Here is a 17,734-nt window from a genome sequence, read left to right as displayed (position 1 = left end):
TTGCATTCCCACCAACAATGTAGGAGGGATCCCCTTTCTCCACATCCTCTCCAACAATTTTTCTTTCTTGCCTTGTCAGTTTTTGCCATTCTAACTGGCGTAAGGTAGTGTCTTAGTGTGGTTTTGATTTGAATTTCCCTGATGGCTAATCATTTTGAACATTTTTTCATGTGTCTGTTAGCCATTTGTATGTCTTCATTGGAAAAGTGTCTGTTCGTATCTTCTGCCCATTTTATGATTTATTTGTTTCTCACGTATTAAGTTTGAGAAGTTCTTTGTAGATCTTGGATATCAGTCTTTTATCTGTAGTATCATTTGCAAATATCTTCTCCCATTCCGTGGGCTGCCTCTTAGTTTTTTTGACTGTTTCCTTGGCTGTGCAGAAGCTTTTTATCTTGATGAAGTCCCACAAGTTCATTTTATCTTTTTTCTCTTGCCTTTGGAGATGTGTCATGAAAAAGGTTGCTTTGGCCGATGTCGTAGAGGTTGCTGCCTATGCTCTCCTCTAGGATTTTGATGGATTCCTGTCTCACATCGAGGTCTTTCATCCATTTAGAGTTTATCTTTGTATATGGTGTGAGATAGTGGTCAAGTTTCATTCTTTTGCATGTAGCTGTCCAATTTTCCTGGCACCATTTATTGAAGAGACTGTCTTTTTTCCACTGGATGTTTTTTTCCTGCTTTGTCAAAAATTAGTTGCCCAAAGAGCCGAGGGTCCATTTCTGATTTCTCTATTCTGTTCCATTGGGCTATGTGTCTGTTTTTGTGCCAGTACCATGCTGTCTTTGTGATCACAGCTTTGTGGTACAGCTTGAAATCTGGCATTGTGATGCCCCCAGCTTTGTTTTTCCTTTTCAACAATTCCTTAGCGATTTGGGGCCTTTTCTGGTTCCATACAAATTTAAGGGCTATTTGTTCCAGTTCTTTGAAAAATGTCATTGGTATTTTGATTGGGATAGCATTGAAAGTGTAGATTGCTCTGGGTAGCATGGACATTTTAACTATGTTAATTCTTCCGATCCATGAGCATGGAATATTTTTCCATCTCCTTGTGTCTTCAATGTCTTTCAAGAGTGATTTGTAGTTTCTGGAATATAGATCCGTTACGTTTCTGGTTAAGTTAATTCCAAGATAACGTATGATTTTTGGTGCTATTGTAAATGGGATGGATTCCCTAATTTCTCTTTCTTCAATCTCATTATTCGTGTATAGAATTTCACCTGATTTCTGAGCATTGATTTTTGTATCTCGCCACATTACTGAATTGCTCTATAACTTCTAATAGTAATATGGACGCCAAATTCTCAACAAGATCCTGGCTAATAGAATCCAACAGTACATTAAAAGGATTATCCATCATGACCAAGTGGGATTCATCCCTGGGATGCAAGGGTGGTTCAACATTCACAAATCGGTCAGTGTGATACATCATATCAACAAGAAAAGAGTCAAGAACCATATGATCATCTCAACAGATGCAGAAGAAGCATTTGACAAAATACAGCATCCTTTCCTGATTAAAACCCTTCAGAGTGTAGGGATAGAGGGTACATTCCTCAGTCTCATAAAAACCATCTATGAAAAGACTACAGCAAATATCATTCTCAATGGGGAAAAGCTGGAAGCCTTTCCCTTAAGATCAGGAACACGATAAGGATGCCCACTCTCGCCATTATTATTCAACATAGTACTAGAAGTCCTTGCAACAGCAATCAGACAACAAAAAGGGATAAAAGGTGTCCAAATCGGCAGAGAAGAAGTCAAACTGTCTCTCTTCGCAGATGACATGATACTCTATATGGAAAACCCAAAAGAATCCACTCCCAAACTACTGTTTACATGGCTTAAACATGCTTGAAACTAGACTCCTCTTCCTTCCATGAATTCACTCTGATCTTTCATACCCTTGTGCCCTTGTTGCCAGGAATGCTCTTTCCCTCCATCTTTGCCTATTAGAAACTTACCCAGCAGTCTAGACTTAGTGACACCATGTACTGCCCTCTTCATGAAGCCTTTCCTGATAGCCTTCCCCAGAACTCTGGGTGGGGAAAACTACAGCCCATGGTCCAAATCTGACCCGCTGCTTGGTTTTAAAAGTAAAATTTTATTGGAACCCAGCCACATTCCTTTATTTGTAAATTGCCAATGGCTGTTTTGGGGCTACACCAGCAGAGTTGAGTAACTGCAACAGAGATCATATGGCTCACAAAGCCAAAGCTATTTACTATGTGGCTCTTTATAGGAGGAGTGTGCTTCGAGTGTACATAGTCTGAACCATACCTCCCTTGTGGCCCTTTCACCTCTTCCTTCTGTTGGAGTTACTTCTGCATACTTTCTTTCCTTGCAAGATCACAGACTCTGCCTTCAACCTCCTTGTTTCTGTCATTGGGCCTAGGAGGGTGTAGAGCTCAGTCATTGTCAGTAGAAATAAGTTATTTTGTAAAAAATTCTTTTTAACTAAATTTTTGGTCACTTGACTAAATGACCAAAATCTTATATAATTAGCACTGTTCCTTTTAGGGGGTTAGTGCTTGTCATTTGATGTTACTGGTAATAAACCATTTTGTTTCACTTATAGAAGCATTTTATTGATTGCCAAAATAAGTTAAAGTTGAGTCCGAGGATCTTAAGAAATAATATTCTTACGCTATTTAAGTTGTTCACTTGGAGATACCACTTAATAAGTGGTTGCACTGAAATTTAGGAATGGCAGTGTTTACATTTTCACAATGTGTGTGTTTTACCATGTGAAATAGACACCCTAGTCTCTTGGTTATTTTTGTTGCCTACCCCCAACTGTATGTACTGGGGTGTGATAACATTTGACCACACCACTCTATTATGAAAAATGCCAAATAATTCAATTTGTTTTAGAAAAACCAGAAATGCCTTTTCACTGGCTGCTTAAGGAAAGACAAAATGACCTGATCTTTTTTTAAATCTATGAAGTGTTGATATCTTTCTCCAGATGGCATTGGATGCCCTAGCTCTTTGCTTCTTTAGGACTGGGGTATGCCTTCTCTGTCAGACTCTGAGCTCTGCGAGTATAAGGACTTTATCCTTTAATCTCTGAATCCTCGAATCCTCAGTGCTTAGCAGAGTGATCTCTTAACAAATGTTTGTTCCATGGATCAATCAATAGACAACTGAACGTCTCAAAAAGAGCTCTTTCCCAAGGTGTTAATTTTAAACCGTACTCTCGTAATTGCCTACTTCCATCTTGTTTACATCCTTAAGTATGATCTATGACAAGTTTCCTGTTAGAAGTTTTATATCTGTGTGTGTTTTGGCTGGGGGGGGGGGGATGGAATACATTGTGTCTATGGCCACAGAACACCAGGAAAACCCTTAAACTTTCATGGGATTACAAGAATTCCATAGCCATTTTCTCAATGTTACGTTCAGTAAAGACTTAGGATAAGTTAAATATTGCAGGATGAGGTGAAGTGAGAAATCCAGAGTTTAGATTAGCCTTCAGAGTAGTGAAGAAGAAAAAGATGATAAAAATGTTACAAAACGAGAAAATGGGGAATAAAGGTGAAGGATAGCCCACATGAAGTTTTTGAGAACCTTCCAAGAAAGTTCTCAGTGATGTTGTTGACTTTTGAGTATGTAGAACCTTTAAGTGTTAAAACTGAAAGGGATGGATTTCCAAGTCTCCGATAACAAAGGTTCAGGAGAAAACAGAATTCTCACAAATGAACAGACTAATGAAGGTGATTCTTATGCTGCATAGGAGGGATTGTAGTAAGGAAATTAAGAGGCAGTGAAGCACTCAGGATCTAGGAAGAGTAGGGGCTTAACTATTTGTAAAGAGGATAACATTAGAGCCCAGCAGAAAGAGAGCCATGGAAAAGGTGCCATCCAATAGGAGTAGATCTTGTAGATGCCCCTCAGAAGTGCTGAAGTAGTGAGGGAGCAGGGCGTAAATAACTCAGGCAAACTATGCAAGCACATTTCATGTCTCTGCTTTCATTATGTCCAGTAACATTCCATTGACTGAAGCAAGTCATGATGACCAAGTCCAAAATCAGCAGAGCAGGGAACATACTTTCCCTCCCTACTGGGAAGTACTGATGGGCCACACGGCAGAGAGAAGATATGAACTGGGGACAATAATTCTGGTTTCCTGAAATGAAGTGCTTCTGGTAGAATTCTGTAGCAGAGGGGGGAAAAATGGAAACTCTAAATCAGCCTCAGGCACAGGAAAGAAAGAAGTTACAAAAAAGGTATATAGAATCTAGAGATGGGTTTGAAGGAGAGAAACTCTGGTAATTTATCTCCAGCACTTTATCTGAACTTAGTAAGGCTGGTTATACATTATTATAGGCTCCCATCCTTTCAGATTCTGTAAATTCTTTACGTAGACATTGAGCCAAAAGTTAAATCTAGATAATATTATATCTAATCCTCAGCATTTTGGTCTTTTTCCAAAGTGCTTGAATGCTAAGTTCATGTGGCTTTAGATAGACAACTGTCACAAAAAATTACAAATAACAGTGACTTGGCAGTTTTGATGTGTTTTCATGTGTTGGTATTGCTGGATTGGTGTAACATATTGATGTTAAACCATCAAATAGCCTGCTACAATGCAGGGAGACCAAACAGGAGACGTGATGCATTCAAGGACCTGGTGTGATGGAGGAAGGTTGGATTGTAGCAAATCCTCTCATTAGGTCTACTAAGACTAAACAGTTCACCATCTTCAGGCCTCCAGAAGGGTCTCATATGGGTTACATCTCAGCATCTGTGACTGCTCCCTGGAATGTACCCACATTCAGTTACCCATCATTTCTGATACTCAGAGCTCCTCAGAACGTTTGCTGTGGGTCCACCTGAGTTCATCTGAGGTTGCACAAATTCTGCCCACTGAAATGGGATTATACCTACGCTAATAATAATTGGGGTACATCCTTGGCTTTGTGTAATCTACGTGTTTGAGTTCTTCCTTCCTAGAATATGGGAGGGTATCAGCCTATTTTATAAATATTTTGTAAAATGAATTTGAACCAAATAAAAGAGGACATTAGGAAAGCTCCAGAAGTTTTGGAAAGCAATTCTAAGCCTGAGAAGCAGCCAGGAGAATTTTCACCTCTGTTCTCATAAGTGTTTTGGGAAAAGGAAGTGACAGATTCATTCTCTACTTTGTAGTTAAATCTGAGAATAAGAGAAAACTAGAAATAAACACACCCTTGCACAAATTTCTTTCTTTTTTAATAAGGAATAGGTGAGTTTTATGTTTTGCTCATGGTAGTGACATTCAAAACATAGGTTTTCAGTGGTTTGAAAAGTAATTTATCTAAGAAATGACAAGGAGAGTGATGCAACACAGAGACGCTCTGGCTGCAAGTTGTAAAACATCGACAGAACTGCAGATGTTCCCGTGGCACAGAGCTCTTCTGAATCACAGGAGTGACATTTAGATGAAAGCAAATCGCTTTTACATGGGTGTACTTCTGCGCAATGCAGCCAGAGCTAGTGCACCTTGGAAGTGAGCCAGAGAGAAAGAGCACCAGCGAATTTTATTTTATTGAGAAAAATACTCACATTTTAGATAGGATTTTAGGGAAAATGTGAGGTACTTAAGAGAAATCTGAGCTTGTTTTCTCTTATCAAAATATTAAACATTTTTTGTGTTTCTGTGGACTCATTGACTTTCTTAGGAGAAGATTCAGGCCAAGTAGGAAATATGGGCTTGAAATTTGGGAGACAGAGCAAGAGTGACTTTGGGAATGACCTCATGAAGACAGTAGCTGGAGATGTGGAATCTGGCAGATTGCTTGGGGAGAGGATAGAGAGAAGGAGAAGAACAAAATCAAAACCTTGGGAAACACCTCTGCCTGTGGTAGAGTGATAATAGTCCCAAGTATACATTCATGTTCTAATCTGCAGAGCTTGTGGAGATGACCTTATTTGGAAAGAATTTATAGATGTGATTAGGGTCCTTAGTGATTAAGGACCTTAAGATGAAGAGATAATCCTGTATTGCAGGTGGCTCCTAAGTGCCGTCATGCATGTCCTTAAAAGAGAAAGGCAGAGGGAGATAGGAGGTGATGAAACTATGGAGACAGACATTGGAGTGATATGGTCACAAGGCAAGAAATACCAAGGAGTGCTAGAACCCATGAGAGGCTGAGAGAAGCAAGGAGAAAAGGTCACCTCCAGAGCTTCTGGAGGAATCACAGTCCTCCTAACACCTTGACTTCAGACTTCAAGCCTCCAGAACAGGGAAATAATAAATTTCTGTTGTTTCAAGCCACCAAAGCTATGGTAATCAGTTATGGTAGCCCAAGAAAACTAATACCCCCACCTTTGGGAAGAAAGAAGAGAGTTTCCAGTTAGGAGAGGGAGTGGTGAGAAGCGTGAATATCATGGAAACCAAAGGAAAAGTTTAAAAACAGATGAACAGAGGCAATGGCATTAAATTCTAGGGCCTAAGGAGTGAGAGTGAAAAGTGCAGGGAAGTCATTGGTATGTTAGAAGGTAATGATGACCCCTGCCTTGCACTGAGCACCTGCTGTGTGCCGAGAACCGCCCTAAGCACTTTGTAGGTATTAACTCATTCTCTTGACTCTGTAGGGTAGAAACTGTTATTGTCCCCATTTTACAGGTGATTAAAGTGAGGCGCAAAAGATTAAATAACTTGTACTAGGTAAAATGGGTAGAAAATGGTATGGCCAAGAATTGAACCCAGAAACCCTGACTCCAGCACTCACATTTTAACACCTACTATGCTTGCTCTCTTCATCCCTAAAGGTATGTGTTTCTCAACACTCTGCCTGCAGATCTTTTATCAAGTAAGGTAGATGATAGGTCTCGAGAGAAAAAGATACTTTTTTTGAAAGATATTTTGAGGTAGAAAGGTGGTAAGATTAGAAACTTGACATTGCCTGGGCTCCATCTTCTCAGCTGCACTGGGGAGGAAGCTGTCTGCTGAAGCTGAGGAAAGCAGCCAAGTTTCAGGCCTTAAGGAGTCTAGGAAAGATGAATATATAGTGAAACAGGAAGCATGAAATTAAAAATTTGTTGCACAGGTCAACATACTCAGTGTCACTTCCTTGGCTGGCTCTTGACTCTGCTCTGCCTTTTCCCGAAGAGTCTTTGCACCACGTTGAATGCAACATGCAGAGGGAGAAGGAACTGAAGGCAGATTGTTATCCCACATCTTTGTATGGAGTGTACTTTGTTCAGAGCTGAGAAAGGAATCTGAGAAGTACTCGATAAGATCCTTGTCCCTAGAGACTCTTGAACTACTTGGAGAAATGGGACAGCCATGTGCTGACAGATGAATGAGAATATGAGAGTAGTGGTTCTTACTGCAGTATTTTGATAGCTGGTCAAAAACCAGGAAGACATTTCAAAATGGATGGAAAAGAAGGAGAAGAGATGGTTTCATAAGAATTTGGGTCAAAGGGGTGTCAGCATACCATACCTTCTAACCCTGCCTTGTTAAATTATTTAGAACCGCTATAGACTTAAAACAGCCTATATAGGGGCACCTGGGTGGCTCAGTCAGTTAGGCATCCAACTCTTGATTTCAGCTCAGGTCATGATCTCAGGGTTGTGAGATCAAGCCCCACATCAGGCTCTACACTAGGCGTGGAGCCTGCTTAGGAGTCTATCTCTCCAGGCACCTGGGTGGCTCAGTCAGTAAACAGCTGCCTTCAGCTCCAGTCATGATCCCAGGGTCCTGGGATCAGGTCCTGCTTTGGGCTCCATCCTCAGCAGGGAGTCTGCTTCTCCCTCTCCCTCTGCCCCTCCCCCCCAGCTCCTGCTTTCTCTCTCTCTCTCAAATAAATAAAATCTTAAAAGTCTATCCCTCTCCCTTCCTTAGAGCCCCTCCCCCTCCCTCTCTGAAAAACAAAAACACAAAAAAAACCAGCCTATGTATTGGCATATAATTAATTAAATTCATCAGGCTGCATGCTATAGTGGAAAAGATGAGGGTTAAAATTTCAGTTACTCACTTGTGTGACATTGGACAGATAACTTTACCTCTTGAGCCTCAGGTTTCCTATCTGTAAAATGTAGATACGAGTTCTCTGTCTTGTAGGATTGGGGTGAAGCATTAATGGTGTAATGATCAATATTTAGCACAGTGCCTGGCATTTAATAGATGATCAGCATCAACATTTTTTCCCAAAGTAATTAAGAACAAATTGGACAATGCAGTTTATTGACTGATAGTTCATTTCTGAGGATGCAACTGCTGAGTCTTCAATAAATGTTAACTTTTCATTTCTGGAGTATATTTGATGTCTTATGTGCTATTTATTTACATCTCTCTCTCCCCCATGGACTTAGCCATTGTGTGAAGAGAGCTCTGATGAGCCAGGTCCTTTATCTGTACCTCTTAGAAATCTTAATTTCTGGAGGACCATATGAATTTGCTGAGGCAGTAAGGATTCCTCCCCAGTTCCCTTGTAACATACCCATCTTCCCCATATCCATCCTCTCCTGGCAATACTCATGAGGTTTTTTTTTTTTTTTTTGACATTTCCCCCCATGATCTACATTATTATATTTTTAAATATGGAATTCAAAAATTTCAAGTACCTATGCCGCTTATTTCCACAGTGTAATTTTTATCGTCATTTATAACATTTTGTACTTCCTTGAAAGGAGTTTTATAAGAGCTAGAAGTGCCCCACTGAGTCATAGTCCTGGTTCCTTTAGCCTTATAATTCTCTGCAAAAGGGGCAAGGAGAAATGTTTTTTTCAGGAGTGGTTTGTTCCATGGTTGCAGACTCAGACTGCATGTACTGTCCAATGTTGACTTAAAACATCTCCTAGCCCTTTAATCTGTCACCTGGAAATTTGTCTACATTCTTCTGGAGTCTTGGTGGGTCTACAGATAATTCGTTTTGCATCTCTCTGGAAATATGGAACATATAACCATGGTAGGGAGCATTACAGAGTGGAAGAATACCAGGTTGATGCTCTTGTGTTAGTTCCACCCACAGAGAAACACCTAGGAGTAAAAGGCTGACACTTGCCCAGGCACCTGAGCATCAGAGCGGGGCATGCATTGTGAGGGGAAGGCTGCCAGGTAGAATCCCAAGGGGTCACCCAGCCTTACCTGGGTGAATTTCCCAAGAACAAGTCTCAGGCTCATAGCACTGTGGGCTTAGAAACCAGGTCTGTGGGCGGATTCATTCTAAGCAATCATGAGAAGATATAAGTGTAGAAAGAAATTCAGGATGCCGATTTGTTAGCCCACACTGAGAACCTTGGTTGCTGGGTAGATGAGAACATTAGTATGATTACTCTCTCCCTGCAATGGAAACCAAATCCTAATCTGAAGATTGGTGAATGCTGTTAGAGCAAGGGCAGTTAAGTGAATAAAAGAGAGTAAAATTGTGTCTCAGGACTGTCTGGCTTTTGGAACACTTGAACTTTTAGGCTGTCGTCTGGATGGGCACAAACTCACTATGTTTGTTTGTTACAAGTTTTGTTGCTGTTGTTGTTGTTGTTGTTAGGCTTGGCTGACCAAACCTCATTTGTTAGAATTTACAGTTTGGCCCAGGTCACATCATTTTACCCCTTTGGGGAAATTTGAGATAACTCTTTATACCTCTGACATGACCCATGATTGCTGATTTATACTTTATTTCTGAGCAGGCTTTTGCTTCCCTCATTTCTAGGTTTTTAATAGACTTCTTGCTGACCTTCCAGTACTGATAATAAGTAGACTGATTGTTTCTCCCTGCCAGGCTCAGTTTCCTCATCTATATAAGGCACCAAATTAATTAGCCAACCACTAAGGTAACTTCCAACTCTAAATTTCTACCTTCAAATTTCAAGATATTCTTCTCAAAAAATTCTGCAATTTGGTAAAGCTCAACTTTGCTCCATCAGATGGCATAATTCCTGACCATGTTCCCCAGGCTTGTTGGCATTAAATAAGGCTAACACGTTTCCTTGGCTTTTTTTTTTTTTTTTTTTTTAAGATTTGGATTTAGGGGTGCCTGGGTAGCTCAGTCATTAAGCATCTGCCTTTGGCTCAGGGCATGATCCCAGGGATTTGGGATCAAGCCCCACATTGGGCTCCCTGCTCCTCTGGGAGCCTGCTTCTTCCTCTCCCACTCTCCCTGCTTGTGTTCCCTCTCTCACTGGCTGTCTCTCTCTCTCTGTCAAATAAATAAATAAAATCTTAAAAAAAAATAAAGATCTGGATTTAGTCTTCCATGAGTTTGAATTCTAGCTCTGTCCTCCTAGTGCTTCTTTAGACAAAACTCATCTTTCATATTTCACTGAGGCTTCTAAAATTACTTTCCAATTCTCTTTTCCATCAGTAATTTATTAGTTGGAAATCTGTAGTAAAAACTTTATCTTATAAACTATTTGGTTATCTTGAAATATGGCTAGTAAAGGAAAGGCAGGGATAAATGTTTGCTTCTTTCCCTTTATCAATTTTCTGAGTAATGAATTGGTGTTCTAGCAACCTCTAATGATGACCAGTGAGTATTCTTTTTAAAAATCTTTTGATTATTAATAATTTTATTATTTTAAAATATCTAGAATTTTTATATCGTTCATATGTACCAGTAGATTTAGTCCATATTGATAGAATCAGTGTAAGTCAATACAATCAATATTGTTTTTGATGAGATTGACATGATGTCTAGAGTTTGCTTTAAATTACTCTAGCACCTAAAAATCAAATCAACAACAAAGGGAGTGGAATATGATGAAACAAGATTAGCAAAATCTTTTTCTCTCCCCAGCTTTATGGAAAAATCTTGATATTTGTTGAAGCTAAGTGATGGGTACATGGAATTTATTAAACTAATCTTTTTGCATTTGGTATGTTTGGAATTTTTCCTGGATAAAATAGCTCTAAAAAGGTACATAATTCTGAGATTATCAGAGGCATAAATCTGAGTTCAGTCTTCAACTCTGGTCTATTCATGAATCTCATGGGAAACATTGCTTGATTTTTTTTTTTTTTTTTTTTTGAGTTAAAAGTTGCTTGGGGACTCCTAGGGAAGATGGTAGATTAGAAGGACCCTAAATTCACCTCAGCTCACAGATACAACTAGATAATACTCGCTTCAAAACAAACAGCCCAGAAAAGGACCCAAAGACTGGCCAAACAAACTCCACAACTGAATGTAGAGAAGAGGCCACATTGAACAGGGTAGGAGAGGCCAGGACTTGGTGGGAACCTAAACCCTGTGGATCTAACTGCTGGAGGGAGGTTAGCTACAGGTACAGAGAGGAGTGAGAAACAGACTAGCACACTGGGGAGCCTATAAGGGGAAGAGAAATCCCCATAGCATTTGGCTCTGAGAATCGGACTGAATTTCAGGAGTACTTACAATCAGCAGGACTTAAAGCTTGGAGCTTTAAAAATCAGCTGGCTCAGCTCTCAGAGCCCAGAAGGCAGTAGGAAGCTGAGCCCCTACCCTTAAAGAGACAGCACAGCAGACAGCCTGTGAGGATGCAGCTTGGAAGCAGCAGTTTGAAAGGCACCTGGAGCTTACAGGAAGGAAAGTTAGTTACTAATCTCAGAGTTCACTGAGAGACTTTTCCAGGAACAAATGAGCTGGCAGATGCCATTTCCCTCCTCTACCCCTCATCATAAACACAGCCACCTGTGGGAACCAGCGGGGCACTAGCAATCCCTACCTAACTTGCTTATACTGCGCCCTGCCCCTCCAGCCAGTCCTGCCTCAGTCCTGGTGCTGCAGATCCTCTCCCTGAGAAGACCCACAGAGACCTTGCCAACACTCTGTCTCCCAACCCCCTGTGGAAGATGTGGGCACTTTGTTAAGAATGCATCTCTCACCTGCGGGTGCTTTGCGGAGTGGTCAGGCTAGCCCAGGTCTCTGCTAAGGCTGTGTTTCCCCTGTAGAGGAGGACCAGCACTACCTAGTTAAAAGTGCACAGCTGGCCCACTTCTTTCAAGAGCAAGAGATGTAGCTGAGTTCCCAAACACACAGAAACAGACAGAGGGCTAGACAAAATGAGGAGACAGAGGAATATATTACAAATGAAGGAACAGGACAAAACCACAGCAAGAGACCTAAGTGAAACAGATATAAGTAACATGCCTGAGAGAGAATTTAATGATCATAAAGATACTCACTGGACTTGAGAAAAGAATGGAGAACAGCAGTGAGACCCTTAACAAAGAGATAGAAAACATTAAAAAGAACCAGTCAGAGATGTAGAACAGTAAGTGAAATTAAAAATAAACTTGATGTAATAAATAGGCTGGAAGAAACAGAGGAATGAATTAATGAACTAGAAGACAGAGTAATGGAAAGTAATAAAGCTGAAAAACTGAGAGAAAATTATGCAAAATGAGAATAGACTTAGGGAACTCAGTGACTCCATCAAACATAATAACATTGCATTATAGGGATCCCAGAAGGCAAAGAGAGAGGAAAGGGGACATAAACTTTATTTGAAGAAATAATAGCTGTGAAAACTTCCCTAATCTGGGAAGGGAAACCTATCCAGATCCAGAAGGTACAGAAATCCCCCAACAAAATCAACCAAAGGTGGTGCACATCAAGACACATAGTAATCAAAATGGTAAAAAGTAGTGAGAAAAAATTTTAAAAGCAACAAAGGGAAAGAAGTCAGTTACATATAAGGGAGTCCCCATAAGGCTGGCTATCCATAGATTTTTCAGCAGAAACTTTGCAAGCCAGAAGTCGGTGGCACGATGTATTCAAAGTGCTGAGAGAGAAAAATCTATAGCCAAGAATATTCTATCCAGCAAGGCTATCATTCAGAATAGGAGAAAGAGTTTCACAGACGCAAACTAAAGGAGTTCATGACCACTAAACCAGCCCTACAAGAAATGAGAAAGTGAACTCTTTGAGTGGAAAGGAAAGACCATAAATGAGAGTATGAAAAGTAGGAAACACGAAAGCAGTAAAAATAAGTATTTCTGTAAAAAATCAGTCAAGGGATCCATAAAATAAAAAGATGTAAAATACGACACTATGTAACTAAAACATGGAAAGGAGTAAAGAATGGGTTTGAACTTAAGTGACCATCAACTTTATATAGACTGCCATATGCAGAAGATGTTAATCTACAAACCTAATGGTAACCACAAATCAAAACCCACAAATAGATATGTAAAGAATAAAGAAAAAGGAACCCAAGCATATCACTAAAAACTAGCAAGCCATGAAAGGAAGAGAAGGATCTGAGAAAAACTACAAAAACAATCACAAAACAAGCAACAAAATGGTAATTAACACATATCCATCAATAATTACCTTGAATGTAAATGGACCAAATGCTCTAATCAAAAGTCACAGGGTGACAGTGGATAAAAAATAAGACCCATCTATATGCTTCCTACAAGAGACTCATTTCAGACCTAAAGACACCTGCAGATGGAAATTGAGGGGATGGAGAAACATTTATCATGCAGATGGGTGTCAAAAGAAAGCTGGAGTAGTAATACCTAAACCAGACAAAATAGACTTTAAAACAAAGTCTGTAAAAACTTAAAAGAAGGGCACTATATAAATAAAAGCAAATATAAACTATTGGGACTACATCAAAATAAAATGTTTCTGCATAGTAAAGGAAACAATCAACAAAACTAAAAGGCAACATGCTGAATGGGAGAAGATATTTGAAAATGACATATCTGATGAAGGGTTACTATCCAAAATATATTTAAAAACTCAACACCTAAAAACCCACAAATAATTCAATTAAAAATGGGCAGAAGACATGAACAGACATTTCTCCAAAGAAACAGACACATGGAAAAATCCTCAACATCACTCATCATCAGGGAAATGCAAATCAAAACTATAATGAGATATTATCTCACACTTGTCAGAATGGCTTAAATCGACACAAGAAACAAGTGTTGGTGGGGATGTAGAGATATGGGAACCCTTTTGCCCTGTTGGTGGGAATGCAAACTGGTGCAGCCACTGTGGAAAACAGTATGAGGGTTTCTCAAAAAGTTAAAAATGTAACTACCCTATGATCCAGTAATCACACTTCTGGATATTTACCCAAAAAATACAAAAACATTAATTCAAAGGGATTCATGCATCCCTGTGTTTATTGCAGCATTATTTATAATAGCCAAATTATGGAAGCAGCCCAAGTGTCCATCAGCTGATGAATGGATAAAGAAGATATGATATGTATATACAATGGAATATTATTCAGCCATAAAAATATGAAATCTTGCCATTTGCAACAACATGGATGGAGCTAGAGAGTATAATGCTAAATGAAATAAGTCAGAGAAAGTAAAATACCCTGTGATTGCACTCATGTGGAATTTAAGAAACAAAACAAATGAGCAAAAGAAAAAGACAAACTAAGAAACAGACTATTATTATGTTCAGTTAGCCACTGTATAGTACATAACTAGTTTTTGATGTAGTGTTCAGTGATTCATTAGTTAAGTATAACACCCAGTGCTCATCACAACACGTGCCCTCCTTAATACCCATCGCCCTGTTACCCCCTCCACCCACCCTCCCCTGCTTTGAAACCTCATATTGTTTCCCAGGGTCCATAGAATTTTATTATTTGACTTTATTGGATCTCCATTCATGAAACTCTCGTCATGAGAACTGAGAATGTCCACTTTTGAATGAAATAATGTTCAGTGAATAATGCAATGTGAAAATCAATTAGTATCAGAATTCCAGTGTCATTAGCATCCCTTAAGAATTTGAACCATAATTACTTATGCTGTCTGTATTTCATGCCAGAAAATAATTTGGCATTTTAACCATTCAGAACTGACTTCTTTAATAATGTGCTATTTCTCATTCCAGGTTTAAGTTTATCTATTCATGGGGCTGAAAAGCGTTTGCAAATCCATCAACGGCGAAGTGTGGCAAGCCGTCCAGGGTCACGTCGCCTGCCCGTGGTCAGGCATTCCTCACTTCCACCAGGCAGAAGGTCAATAAAAATGGAGGCAAGTTCTTCTGGAATCACTAATGGGAAAACCAAAGTCTTCCACCCAGGTAATGCATGGAAAATATTCCACAAAAACCCATTTTAGCAGCAACCTAATGTTGCCTGCATTATTTTTTTATTCGAGTTAAACTTACCTTTTTATTTTTTATGTTTATTTTTTTTAACTCTCCTTTTTAAAGAGTCTTGTTTTCTCCTCTCTTTTACCTTTGGTCAGTGGTAAATGTCACCAAGACCAAAAAGAAGAGAAAGAGCTCAATGTGTCAGAAAAGGTTAAGACTACATTCTACCTACAATGGTGGAATCTAAATGAAAATCTGAGTGAGTAAACTCTTACTCAGTTCAAAAAAGCTTATTGTATAATACAATAAAATAGAGATTTGGCCATTTTCTTGATAATTTGTTCTAAGATAGTCCAGGGAAAAATTCAGGCTAAAAATGCCCACTTTGAGGCCTGCGTTATCTGACTTGCCTTGGCTATATTGTCTGGAGATTAGGAGAGAAGACTGGAGTTGTATTAAGTTTCAAGGCTCTGGAGAACATCTGTGATTTCTTAAAATGAGTCTATATTAAAATAGGTAATTTCAACTAAAAGGTTTTATTTGCTTGTTTGGATGAGAAGCTCATCTAAGCATTCATTCATTCATTCATTTGTTCATTCAGTGAATTTATTGAGTGCCTTCTGTATGCCATGCATTGTTTTGGGTTGAGAAAAAGTGAATAAGGCAACATTTCTGCCCGTCTGATTCACAGAAACATTGAATTGTGAGGCAGTTCAGAAGTCCTTTAATGTAACTGTGACCTGATCTTGATTCCTCTGTGTTATGTCCTAGCAGGTGGCCACCTAGCCCCAACAAAAGCCAAGCCTCCATATCTAGATATGTCACACCATCTCTCTCTCTCAACTGATAACCTTGTTTCCTAACTTCACTGAGGTACCCCAGGGCCATTGGGTGTGAATTACTTCAGATTCCTTACCCTCCATCTCCAAATTTATCTCTGCTTACTTTCATCCTACTTCTCTTTCCTCCGGTTTTCAGAAAGTGAAGTTCCTCCCACTGTCCTTGACCAAGCCTTCACCTGTGGCCTTGGCCACCCTTCTTCTCTTGAGCCTCACTCAGGAGAATGTGTACCCTCATTGTTGTCTTTTCCCCTCCCTTGCTTTTGACTTAAGAAGGCTTAAGCTTCTCCCATTCTAATCATTTTCATTTGACACTGACCTTTTCTCTCTTCTGCCATGGTTCCTCCTCTAAAAGAATAATCTACTCTTGTTTTCTCTTCTCTCTCACTTCCCAGCCACTCTTGAACCTAATACAATCTGGTTTCTAGATTCTCCACTCTGTCACAGCTGTCTTGAGGCCCTTCGTGACCAACTTTTATCACAGAATGCTGTGTGGCAATCTCTTCTGATGCACGAGATCAGGGTGGACCACCACTTCTTCCCCAAAACACTGTTCCCTGGTTTCCATGATGGCCTTCTTTCTTGGTTCTCCTCTTGCTTCTCTCACAGGGAACTTGGATGGTTTCCCTACCACCAGTATCTCTCTCTTCCCCTTGCTTCCTGTCTCAATACATCCTTTATATCAAATCCAGAATGATTCATCTCTGCCCCTAATCATGTCATTCACCTTGTTGATCCTACCGATTTTGAGGTAAAGTTCAAACCTCTGAGCGTGTTAAAAACAAATGCCTTCCCTGATCTAGCTCTGCTGCCTCTCATCCTTCATTTTTGCCCCCTTCTGCCTTAAGCTTTATATTCTAGGATATCACTCCTAGTTCAACCAGAAAAGCAGAACCAGTAGAAGATGGATATTTAGAGATTTATTGCAAGAAATTGGCTTCCATAATTGGGAAGGCTGTGTAGGCAAATCTGAAATCCATAAAGCAGACCATCATCAATGGCATGCTGGAACTTTTGGGCACAGGTGAAGCTGCTGTCTATAGGAGGAATTTCTTCAGAGAAGCCTCAGCTCTGTCAACTGAATCAGTCCTGCCCGGATTATTTAGAATAATCTTTCTTATTGAAAGCAACTGATTATGGACTTTAATTATATCTACAAAACACCTTACAGCAACACCTAGATTAGTGTTCATTGAGTAACTGGGGATTGTAGTCTAGCCAAATAGTCATATCAACCACACCATCACATCTAATCAGACTGACTTGCTTTCAGTTCTCCATCACATGATGCTATTTCATGTCTCCCAACCTTTGTTCATGCTGTTCTCTCTAGGATGCCCTGGTTTTGTTCCATTATCTTTTAACATTTTGAAGTTACCTATCTCTCCACCATAAGGTCTTCAAGGGCAGGGATTCTGGATATTTATCTTTGTCCTTTCAATAAATATTTGCAGGGTAGGATTGAACTGAATCTTCATTAGCTGTTTTTCAGACTATTACAATAGCTTCATTGTACATTTTCCCAGCTTTATTGGGATATTGTTGACAAATTACAATAGCTTTTTAATTGTTCTACCTGACTTTCTTTCAACAAATATTTATTGGAGACCTATTAGGTTACCAGGCACTCTTCAAGTATTTGGAATACATTGGTGAATGAGGAATGAGTCTGGCAGTTTGAGGAACAGCACAGAGACCCCTGAGCCTGGAGTGAGGGGGAAACACCAGCCTAGATAGGTCAGATAAAGCAGGGCCTTGCAGGCCATTATAAGGACTTAGAACTCTTTGCAAAATGGAGTTCTTGTGGGTTTTTGAGCAGAAGATTCCCATGATCTGACTTATTTTTTTTTCAAAATTTATTTATGAGAGGGAGAGAGCACGAGAGTGTGTGAGCAGGTGGGGGGAGGGGCA

At 39.7% G+C, this 17,734-nt stretch overlaps 1 protein-coding gene across 1 annotated transcript in view; it reads left to right on the top strand.

Moving 5' to 3' along the window:
• ANO4 (anoctamin 4) overlaps positions 1–17,734 on the top strand; it is a 394,735-nt gene that overhangs the window by 161,696 nt on the left and 215,305 nt on the right. The window contains exon 4 of the mRNA XM_057316522.1: positions 14,781–14,972. Coding sequence (XP_057172505.1) covers positions 14,781–14,972 — 192 coding nt within the window. The remainder of the gene's footprint in view (positions 1–14,780; positions 14,973–17,734) is intronic.

The sequence above is a fragment of the Ursus arctos genome, unplaced genomic scaffold, assembly GCF_023065955.2.
Source record: "Ursus arctos isolate Adak ecotype North America unplaced genomic scaffold, UrsArc2.0 scaffold_21, whole genome shotgun sequence".
In the NCBI taxonomy this organism is placed as follows: Eukaryota; Metazoa; Chordata; class Mammalia; order Carnivora; family Ursidae; genus Ursus; species Ursus arctos.
Note: the sequence above shows the minus strand (reverse complement) of the source record. Positions and strands in the feature narration are given on the sequence as shown.